The 12,022-nt window shown below is 45.2% G+C and overlaps 1 protein-coding gene across 2 annotated transcripts in view; it reads right to left on the reverse strand.

Moving 5' to 3' along the window:
• The window catches only part of NRG2 (neuregulin 2), a 333,882-nt gene that overhangs the window by 97,243 nt on the left and 224,617 nt on the right, over positions 1 to 12,022 (reverse strand). Inside the window, exon 3 of one of the 2 annotated variants that reach the window (XM_019534785.1) lies at positions 3,994 to 4,112. In XM_019534785.1, coding sequence (XP_019390330.1) covers positions 3,994 to 4,112 — 119 coding nt within the window. Of the gene's footprint in view, positions 1 to 3,993; positions 4,113 to 12,022 lie in introns of those variants that run through there. The other variant, XM_019534788.1, reaches the window with a different exon arrangement.

The following is a 12,022-nucleotide window of genomic DNA, read 5'->3' on the forward strand; positions in this document are numbered from 1 at the left end:
GTGTGTGTGTGTGTATGTGTGAGACTGATTTGGTGACTGGAGGAACCCAGCCCCACTGAAACTGAGTCCTGCAAGACAGCTCCATTGGGGGTGAGGGCTTGCAGAAGGGACACATACAGCTCCGTATATAAACCCAAGTAACACAAGCAGCAAATTAATAGAATTACCAAGACCCTAGAAACATATCTCTACTAAATGAGCACACCCCAAAGTAATGGCCAAATTTCATAACAGCCTGCAGTTACCCAGGCCAGAAGGCAGGGGATACTAGAGCATGCCTCCCTGCTTGGCTGGAGCGGACAGCTTGAACCCAGGCTAGCCCACCCATCTTGCAAGGCGGGGTTTGCTGGGGAAGTACAAAGCATCCTGGGATGCTGGGGAGTGTGAGTTAACTTGAATCTGGAGTTTCAGTAAACCAATTTAACCTAAATCAGTTAAGTCTGATACTATATCCATCCAGGTTAATCTTAAACTGGTTTTGGCCCTTTTGAAAGCAGCTTATGTGCACGGAACTTCTGTTGTGTTACAGATCTGAGCTGGTTTTCAACCACTTATGCCAATTAATGTGTAACTTCTGTCTATAGCCTGGGTTATAAAAAAAGCTGCCAACCAAAAATGTGCTACATGAGAACCTTTGGAGTTCACTGTTTCTAGATCTGAAATAACATGTCATAAACCCTTCTTCACTGTCAACAACATTTGACGTGTGCAGGGTGGAGTTAGGGAATATAAATTTTTGGTTCTGTGAAGGTCTAGGGGGTATTTAAATCTGCCAAATGATATTTTTTGTGTTATGTGTGGCCACCACTTCTTACTTTTTTGGCCTATTGTGGGTTTATTTTTTCAATTACTTGAAAACAATCCTCAAGCATTGAACAGGTATCTTTTTTTAATTAAATAAAACTCAAAAGACAAAGTAAGGAAGAGTCAAAATTGCTTTGCAAAAGCTGTGGTTCCTAGGAATTATTGGCAGGAATGCCTGGAGCCTGGGTCTTTGGCATCTATAAATGCAGGGGTTTCTGCTCCTTAAGCCTCCCTTCTTCAGAAGGCAAAACTAGGGACTGGACTTGATTGTCCCTTCCATCCCTATGTTCCTAAAACGGTGGAGGTCTCAGCAATCTTCACTTGTGGCCCATGCCCCACTCAACAGGGACAAATCATTGCACTGAGCTGCCCACATAACTGTCCTAGGAATCTCATCCCATGCTTCAGAAGCTCATCCAGCTCAAATACCCTTCATAATGCAGTACCTCTGAATAGGTCATCAACAGCAGGGACTGAACCGCAGATCAAAATGCACTGAGTTAATCCAATCCTTTTCCCTGATTCTAAATTCCTGCTTTGTTGTGGCAGCATATCTCATGGCATTTTGACTTGTATAATGGTGCTGCCAAATGAAAGGGTCAGGAAGTCCATTTAAATCACATGTCTGCTTGGCATCAGTCCTACCATCTAATCTAGACTGCTATGACTTCTTTTCAGTGTAGAAGATGTGTATTTTTTAGCAATTACTTTCACAAACTTAGGCTTTGTTTTTTTGTTGTTGTTCTTTTTCTTCTTTGCCTTATTGGGCAAAATCTATTGTTCAAAGGACTGCAATTAATGCTAAAACCTACGTTATCCTGTACCTGCATTTCTCCAACTGTCTACACAGTACAATCAAGGTGCTGGGCAATACACTCATCTCACTTATATGTGATATTTCTTGTTTTGCTATTTCTGCATCCCATCATTTTATCATTATTTGCTTTTTATCCATGGGGTGTGAAGAATGTTTTATAGAGATAAAGAGTTTACTTCAGATACAGACAACAGCATTCAGAAGAACCTAGTACAGAGTTAAAGACAAGCAGATGCCATGGAAAGCTTATTAATGAAAGAAGTCAAATAAGTAATGGGCCTTAAAGAAGGATCTAAAGAAAGATGGGGCAGGGAGTTCCAGCTGTAGAGACAGCATAGAAGAAGAGAGCAGCCTGCAATGAACAGGAGAGCCCCATCAGCCAGGTGCTCAGAAGGAAGGTTCCTAGGGAAAAAGAAGAGATTAGAGCACAGATGAAGGCAATGTATGAGAACAAGAAGCTTCAGGCTGCTGCAGAGACTTAGGGAGCCAGTGAAACTATTTAAGAGGGAAGCAGAATTGTCAGCGAACAGGCAGCATACCCACTGTATATACAGTAGCCATCACTATCACCTTATGTTTACCCAGCTCTACTCCCTGTACCAAGTACCACTATTCTGCATTGGGGCTAATGACCTGCATATAGCAACTGCAAAGACATCAGAGCAGCTGAATGTCACACCCCTTAGGGGTGCTTGTGAGGCAACTTTTGCAATGAATTCAAAACCTCTCCATACGTATGGCTGCAACCAAGTGCACCATCCAGTCTTTCTGTGTTCCCAGTGTTCGCATCACTATGGAATCTACAACTACATAGTAAGGGGCACAGCCCAAAGAATTAGGCTGAGAAACCAGAAATCTGCATTTGTTCTTTCTAGTTTTCAGCAGCTGTTTTGGCCCTTGCAAATCCTTTCTGTGATTGTGGACATTTAAGACGTAACCTTCAAACTGGGCAAGACATGAAACGTAAACCTTTGCACAAGGACACAACCCTCACATTACAGCGTACCCTTCATTTGATGAAAAATATAAATACACCCTACCTAAGACAGGTACTCTTTGACTTTATGGGGAACAACAACATTACATAGCTACAGTTATGATTTATGCCACTGGCACCTCCAACCTCTAGTTAAGATCAAGGCCCTAATGTGCCAGGTTCTGTACAGTCCTACAGACAGGCTCCCTCCCTGTCCTGAGGGGTCTACTGTCAATGACTGGAAGATAATAAATGTCTACAGTATGAAGAGCTGCCTTTTCAAACAGAGCTGCCTCCGTGGAGTCCGTATGTGTCATGACTGTTTTGCTATATATCCCTATTGGCACGTGCATATTTTTGTTATAAGCAACAGCTTGCATTTGAGGCAGGAGTTCAAGTAGTTTTCCCCTAGTTAATGAACTCTGGATGTTTTCCTAAAATAACTGGGGGAAAAAATTCAGCAGAGCCACTGAATTCTCTTCCTAGATAGACTCATTGGTGCATGGATAGCAGCAGGCATCTGGGGATCTTCACAGATATGGGCAAACACCATTGTTGGGGGCTATTGAGATATATAGAGTCATTAAGGGCAGAGTTCTGTTTCATTTCATGGGTATCCTGCTCTGCAGTACCTCAGCTCCTCAGCTATTAGGCTAAAGTAACAGAGGACCCTCCTGCAACAGTGATGGACTTTTATCTGGCTACAATATTGGGACTTGCACTTACCCAGGTACCTGTCTGCGAAGTCATACAGCCTACCCTCTGGCCAGGCAGATACCATGCCTGCTCAGCTACACGTGGATACTTTTACGTCCACATAGTACATGGAATAGGATCACTAACTGGATAAATGACACTTGGGCACATAAAGTAAAATAGGCTGCACCCTAAGTGATCTACCCCAGGTTAAAAAGCAAAGATCTTACTCTGCAAACTTTATAAAGTTTGTGCTTAATATTGGAGGTAGTACTTGAAACAAAGGGGGTAAAACAACTTCAACACATTTTACTTTCAAAGTGCTGGAGCATGTCATACAATGAAAGTTGACTGGAACTTCACTCCTAGCGGTTATGGTTTCACTATTCATCTTCTTTTTCTGGTGAGTTTTACTTCTCAGAAATTGTCCAAAATATAAAGTTTATCCTCTCCAGTTCCACCACCACTTCTTTCTATTTTTTTCTAGTTTATTTAGACTGTAAATCAACCACTTTGCCAGTGGCAGATAATAAAGATAAACATTTATGCTAAGCTGCATTTTTGTTTATCTCCCAAGATTGTTTTACTTGATATCCTGAAAGCATTAAACAATATACAAGACAGATCATGTACAAAACATGCTGCTTGAGTGTAGGAAAGGTGAAGCTGCCTCAAGACAGTCTCTGGTTTCTCAACTTACCACTTCTCACATTAAGGCTGCCTTTTGCTGTGTCTTTCCCTAGCACATTCTCCGCTTCACAGCTATATTCTCCAGCGTCTTCCAGTTTCACCTTATTGAACTGCAGTCTGGAAATTTTTCTGTTGAAAAATATAGTAGAAAATTTTACTTGACCATGACCTACATTTGTGAAATGATAAACATTCCCATCCCTCCTCCCTGCCATCTTGAGCAGTGGTTTTGTCTGAGCTCACAAGCTAAAGAGGTTTGGGCACGGTTGGTATTTAGATGTGATATTTCCAAAAAAAATACAAGTGCTACCGCAAGTACTTCTGGTGTGATTTAATACGCAATTCTCTTTCCTTCAACTCAGTACTGAATTAATGCTACTGAATGAAGCCAAGTGATGCTAACATGCTATCTCTTAGATTAGAAATCCAAATCAAACTCTTAATGTAGTGTTGCACTTTAATCCAGTAACTAGCAATCTAATTATCTCACATGGTATATGCAACACACAATGCTGAATACATATAGACCAGGGTGCTCAACCTCTGGCCCGATCCAGATCTGACCTGTGGGGCAACATAATCCAGCCCACAGGTTTCCCCTCAATTCCAGAAATTTGGCGATGGGGAAATGGTAGCAATTAACACTGCCACTCCTGCCCCGCCACCAAATTCAAAACCCCATATAGCTAGATCAGCCCTGGCCAGGCTGGCCTCAGCCAAAGGGATCAAGCCCTGTTCTAAGCAGCTGGACTGAGCCAGGGCCCAATCCATCTTCATGAAAGGTCCTGACCAGGGCCTCCATGTGGGGCCTAGCTGGGCTTGATGCAGACGTAGCCACTAGAGGGATGTATGAATTACAGCAGAATACCTGTCTCTGAAACGAACTTGAGTACAGAACCTGACCTCTACAGGTGTCCCCATTTATGTGATAAGCTGTGATCAAACACAAACATCATGTATCACCTTGTCTTGAATCCAGGGCTCTGAACCCACACTAACATGCCCTTTCCACTTGGGCTAAAGAGTGCTAGGATCTGTACAAAAGTTGCTTTTTTGCCATTTAAAGTGCTTTATTGCTGTGACTTAACAGAAGTGCATTGCTTTACAGCACTTTAAAAATGGGTATAGTGCTTTAAATTAGCTCTTGTTAAATGAGGTATTCAGTTTGAAGCACTGTATTTTACAGCACTTTAGCAACCTACAGTGCTTTAAATAACTTCTGTATACTGGTCAAATTCTTGAACAGTGGAGAAGCCCTGGGAGGCTACGGAGTGGCCCCTGCCTCCTAGCCTGGAAAGTGCGGGGAGGTTCAGAGGCCCCTTCCCCCCACCAAACACTGCACTTCTGTCATGCTTCAGAGCACTGTAACAATAGTACTATCAAATCTAAATTACAGCATTGTAAAACGTGTATAGGACACCTCTGTACATAGCCCTAGGTTTTTATCTTTTCTCCAGCCAGCACAACAGAAAATGTATTCTCTCTCTCACACATGCACACACATCTGGGGTATTGCAACTATAAGATCTAAGTCCACAAGTTATTGCATTTCATGAACTAGAATCATCTAGGAAAAGCAAAAGGTTACATATTGTTGCAACCAACATAATATATTCTGCCCTCTGAGTTTAATTAGCATGGTAACAGCTTTGCAGGAAGATAGCCTGAGAGTGAGAAGTGTGATGGTTTCTAAAGTGGGTGAAACTGCTGTTCCATTCTCAAGACTGTCACTCTATTTAATAAAATAAACTTTTCTTTAGTTAATTTGATGGGCATACATCATGGTTCTTCAGTACATAAGAGTGACTGCTCATGGTACTTGGAGATCCTAGAGCACTTTGTACGAGGAGGGCTGCTGAGGTCACTCCTATGCTTTTTAAACACATTTCAATCTAATACATTTCAGTCTGTCTACAGTCTCTTTGCATTCTCTATTAGATATAGTAGTGTTCTGCACTTTATGTCCCAAAATTTTGAATAGGGTTCATGCCCTGTATTTTAGAGCACATAGAGTACATTTTAGTACATTATCACTCTAAAAAGCTATGAGCATTTTGATCTTTAATTCTTCATCAGAGAGAATACACTGGCCTGCATGGTGTAGGTAACTGAAAGGCAATAAAATACTACTTACCTGGAAAATTATACCATATTTTCTTGCATACCATACATGCTCAAATAAGACACATAGCTTGTTTGGGGAACATAGAATGAAGAAAAAAATATTTTTCCACAGTCAGGGCTGAATACCATCTGCATGAAACAAGAACAGAGTGCATTTACCAGCATCACTAATGCACCCAGCTGCTCAGCCAAAAACTAGAAGTTTAACCCTTGCTGTAGCTACTGCCAAATTGGCAGCAGCTTTTGCAAATTCAGAAGCAGCTGTGAATGGGTTAAACTTGGCTGAGCAACAAAGTACTTAAATGGGAGGCCTGATTATCAGCGATGCTAAGCCTCCATGGGGCCTGCTGTCCTTAAAGGTCAGGATAATGGGTAAAACTTTTGAAGAGTATCTAGTCTATATCTCATCAATTTGAAATGGGATTGGAATCCTCAGCCAAGATCCCCAAAGGTAACTTCCCTTGAAATGATATCAAACTTCATTAAAAGATGACTCTGTAATTGATCATTTCTGCTAGTGATATCACTTTGGGCTAGGATGACCAGCCATCCTTAATTGGGTGGGACAGTCCTGAAATGTGAACATCAAGTTCCAGTCCTTGGCTACATGACTCCAGGACAGCATTTCTCCCAGATTTACAGTATCATATGAAGAGATCTGGGTTTTTTGTTTACTGTGGAAAAACATGGGAAATAGCAGGTTTCTCCTTGCAGGCTGTAACTCTGTTACTTGGGGTTTGCGGGGACCAGGATGCAGGGGGCACTACATGCACATGGTCAGGAATACAGCCAGGCAGCAGTGGAGAGCAGCTCATCCAGGGGGCAGCAGGGGGGCTGGCTGCCCACTGCTGTGCACACTCCTGGGGAGGGGGACATGGGGAGGCATGTGCCTCTTCCCAGATTTATGCGCTGGGTGGAGGTGCATGTAGGCAACACGCTGCCGGGCTTAGGGCTCCCTACCTTGCAGTCCTCTTCCCATTGCCTCCATGGCCCAGCGCACAGGACCCAGTGTTGGAGAGTGGAGAGACTTGGTGCTGCTGCCACTGCCACCAGGGGCCCTGCACCAGCCGCTCTCCCATAGCAAGGCACCCCCTGTTTGCCCAGTAGCAGCGGTGGTGGTGCAGAGTTTTGCCCCTTGCAGTTGCCAGGTGGGCAGGGGGGTGATGCCTTTCCCCATGGTGGCATGGCCAGTTCAGGGCTCCTGTGGGGAGAGCAGCAGTGTGGGGAGCCCCAAGCCTGCAGTGGAAAGCCTGTATCCTCCCCTGCCCCCCACGGGCTCCACTTGCTCTGCTCTGGCCGTGGTGCCAGGGTGGTAGGGGGAGGTGAGCATGTATTCCACCTTTCCATTTTGAAAAGCTGGTCACCCTACTTCGGACCCCTATAGTAGCTGTAATGCTTGAACACAGTGACATTCTTTTCTCTTCCTGGTAACCTAAGTATCCCGATTTGGTCATCTGCATGCTATCAATACCTTATGCATTGGTTGGCATTCTATCCCTGTGCACATAGTTGACCATGTGCAACTTCATAGCTGCACAGCTGGGCATATGTAGTAGTGCAGTGTTTCCCAAAGAGTGCACCGTGGCACAAAAGTGTGCTGTCAAAAATCAACAGGTGTGCTGCAGAATGTTGCCATGGCAATGAGCTATAATAGATATGAGGATGGGGAATGCCTTAACAGGTGTGCTGCAGAAAAAAAATTATTAATGTAAGTTTGCCTTGGGCTGAAAAAAGTTGGGAAACACTGCAGTAGCAGCCCGGGCACATATGCATATCCCTTGCAGACACAGAGTAATCCTGGGCACCCAGAAACATAATCAGCCAAAATCCACAACTATCAGACTTAGAACCTCAGGAATAGAAAAGGGCCCTGTACATGCTCATCTATCTTGCCCCCACCCTTCCCCCTGCTCCCCATAGCTCAGTGACTAGGGCACTCACAGCTGGAGGTCCTGGGTTATAGGTCCCTTGCCTGGTGCAGGTTTGGGTGTCTCTGACTTTCCAGGTCAGTACTTTACTCTCACTGCCACAGGACAGCCATCACCTTCTTTTTTTTCGCATCTTTTTGAAGAGAGCTACTAATATAACCACTGGAAAAAATGGATTGGTGGGACCTCTCCCTTCCAGACCAGCAGCCACTGCACTGAGTCACATATGCTCTCACTTGCTCCCTTCCTCCTGACTTCACATCTCATGCCTAGGGGCCCAACATCTAAAGAAGTGCTGGAGAAAGGTCTGGATAATGGCTACCCTATGGTGTGGTGTGGTGGCTGGAGTGCCATCTTGAGCAGTAGAAGATATATATGAGCAAGCCCCAACTTGGTCAGTGAGGCCTGGAACACAGGTCTTCCAGGTGAGTGCCCTGGCCACAGAGCTATTTCAGTGAAAAGATAAAGAGGTCTGTCTCTCTCACCCTATTGCCAGTGCATCTGCCCAGTAGGGGAATGTATGTAGTTATCCACATACACAGGGCTGCATACCTAAAAGAGAATACCAACCTGAGCATGAGGGGCATTTTGGACACTTAGACTACCATATAGGCAACCAAACATGTACACTGAGATGACCAGAAAAGAACAGAAAGTTGCTCATACTGGGAGCTGTTTATATACTTTTAAGGACATGAATGACTGGTGCCTCCCGAGACTGGGGGTGGGGAGACACCATTTGCAGGCAGCAGCATCAGTGGCAACTGCCTGCAGACACCAGCAGCGGTGTCAGCGGGGCGGGGTGGGGGTGTGGTGAGCAGCGAGTTGGGAATGCCCACAGATGTCAGCAGTGGTTGCGAGGGGGGCGGGCAGGTGATGAGCAGCAACTGTCCACAGAAGCTGGCAGCAGCCAATCTTGGGGGGGGCACATGCTGCCCCATGCATGGCATGGGGTGCCTATGTTTGAGGATGAGGCCTCTACCTCACTTTCAATTTTTCAAAATTTTACCCATAATACATTTGCATTTTTTTTCCCTCTGAAAGGCACCCCATGCCATGCTGAGGGTGTTACTCACTCCACTAACCTCTGCTTCTGAAGGATAAACATCCTAATGATTATTGGCTGCATTCTAATCTAATATGCACAGCACATTTTGCTATGTACAATATATGGAAAAATTCACTACAGCATTAAAATATCATTCTGCTTACATGATACTTTTCCAATAAAGATTTTTAAGCCCTAAAGATCTAAATTAGTAAGTTATTGCTAGAATAGCAAGCTAATGAAATGGGATGCGTGAGAGACCTTTATCTCTGAGAATAAGGGACTAGATGGATTTGATCATTTACTTGGAACTCAGGGAGAATGTGAACAGAATAGAAAATGGTGCTGGTATTTATAGAAAATCAATGTCAAGGTGAAACCAAAGAGTCTTATTTTATTTTCAAGTGAGAAGCTGTTGCACTGTCACAACAGTTTATCTTTATTTTCTATCATGGGTTGTGAAACCTGTACTTTGAAACCATATTGTTTAACAAGGCCCATGTGCATACCATGGTTTTCTTGTACATTCAGCATGTCATTCCAAGAGCAGCATCTTTTCCCAGCCATAAAGAGACACCACATAATTTCAGTACACAGATTTCTGGGTGGGCTAAAGAGGGAAAGTGACTGTAGAACTGGAGCGGCACCTCAGTAATGGGAAATCTATAACTGTGTGCATCATCTAAAAGCTTGAGTGTTATTTTGTTTCATGACACTAGTGATGATATTGAACTCACAAGCATACAAACTTCTGCACCAGATGAATTTGTGGACAGCTTCAAAGAAGCCAGCGGCAGAAGTGCTCTAACTTTCAAGCTTTACACTAAGTGCATCTTTGTTTAGGTAGGGAGAAAGCAGAATACACATTAGCCCATGATGGGGGGGGCGGTGCTCAGAGCCTGCCTGCATGGCCCAAGTGTAGCAAGTGGGGAGTTCTCGCACACCTCCCAGTGTGCCCATTGGTCTCCCCAGGCTGCCAAGGCTCCTGAGCAGAGCTGAACAGATGAGCCACCCCTGATGCAGCAGCAGCTCTTCATGGCCACGAGCCATCAGCCAGCTGTCCTGCACATGCCAACCTAGTACCTGCTCTGTGTGTGTGTGTGTGTGTGTGTGTGTGTGTGTGTGTGTGTGTGTGTGTGTGTGTGTGTGTGTGTGTGTCCCCCAGATGCCTGGGTTCTGTGTGTATGTGTATCTGTGTATGCATGTTGTGGATGCCTGTATTCCCCCCTGGCTGACCAGATCCACAATGCCCTGGCTGAGTAGCTCTTCACCCAGGTGCACTGGAAGGCCTCCAGAGATGAGTAGGGCTAGAAGGCTTTGAGTGCCTATGCCCTGGCACTGGACCATGAGTCTCCTGCCCCGGGCAACTCTGGCCCTGTGTCATAGGCACTGCTGCCCACAACCCACACTGTCCCCCTTCCTCTTTCCCTTCCCAACCTCTGCCTCCTAGGGGTACACACTGGGATGCAGGGGAATGTGGCATGAGGAAGAGACGTGCTTCAATTTAAAATGTTGTGATTGCCACATTTTAGCATATTTATTAAACAAAAACTATACAATATTGCCCACTCTGGAACTTGGGACCTTCTCAGTTAACATGGAGAGAGTAGAGAAAGACCCTGGCTGCATCAGGGGGTTACAACGTTTTGGGAGGGGGCGGGCGGAGAAAGAGGGTAGGCAGCCACAGGGGCTCAACTTATCAAACACAGAACTTTGGGACGGCAGGGAGAATGCCGGGCACAAAATTGCTGCCCCTTGGTTTATTAAATGTTGCAGCTGCCGAATGTTTTGTGTGCATAATAAAGAAAAACTGTGTAATGTTGCACACCCCAGAACCTGGACCAGAGCCCATGGGGCTGCCTATCATTACAGAGGTTGTGTCACTCCCCTGCAGCAGGATCTGAGCCTGCCATGACCTGGCCCTTTGGTCTGGTGGGCCATGCCCTGTCCCCTTTCTCTTTGGGGCCCTGCATCTGCCCCGGTGGCTACCAGTGACCCGGTAGCAACTTGACCATGGAAGGAAGGCAGAGTCAATGCTGGCCCTGGCACAGTCTCAGGCGGCCTCGTCTCCCTCCCCTCCCACCCTGCTGCTCCCTGGAGCGGACCCCACTGGATGCCTTCCTGGATCCTCAGACCCTAGGTGCTTCTGGTCCACTTCTGGGTCTGTTGCTTAGCATGCTGGGAACCCCCCCTGCGCTCCCGTGGGATGCTGCCTCTGCCCCAGCATCTCAACACTCATGAGCCTCCTGGTACCTTGAGGTATGTAGAAAAAGCTTATAAAGCTGTGTCTATGTCCGAATCATTGAATCTAGCTGAATCAATTCGGAGGGTTCTGATTCGATTCAGAGAGATTAAAGGATCTCCTGATTCATTTGGGACTTGGAGATTCAGCCGCCAATAACAGCCAATGTGGATTTGTCGAGGAAAAAAAAATCACATTAAACTAACCTAATTTCCTTTCTCTTCTATTGCTGCAGGCACTGCTTTCACTGTTCATCACTAAAACTTGCTCCATATTCCCCTGCCCTAAATTTTTCCATTAATCATATCTCAGGAGACCCACTGAAAAGGCAGAGACCTATGCACTCTAAGGTAAGCTGGACCAAAATTTGGAAGGCAGGCAACTGGTTGCTGAGGTAGTCAAGCAGTGGGAATTGGAAATACTGTTAAGTATACTTGACATTCCTATAAGAAAACCTCTGTGTTTTAATGTGCAAACACAACTAGTATATATTAGGGCTGTGCAAAGCTTCAGGTGGTGATTCGATTCGAAGGAGATTCGGCCTGATTCGGTGTCCGAAGCTCCAAATCTGAATCAAATCAGGGGACCAATTTAAAGGTCTGAATCAATTCAAAGCTCTCTCAATCCTCGGAAAAGATTTGGAGAGCTTTGATGATTCGGGCAGTCCCAAGTGGCTGCAGAAGCAAGCTACAGCTGA

Source organism: Crocodylus porosus, unplaced genomic scaffold (assembly GCF_001723895.1).
Source record: "Crocodylus porosus isolate Cpor-Errol unplaced genomic scaffold, CroPor_comp1, whole genome shotgun sequence".
NCBI classification, from domain to species: domain Eukaryota; kingdom Metazoa; phylum Chordata; order Crocodylia; family Crocodylidae; genus Crocodylus; species Crocodylus porosus.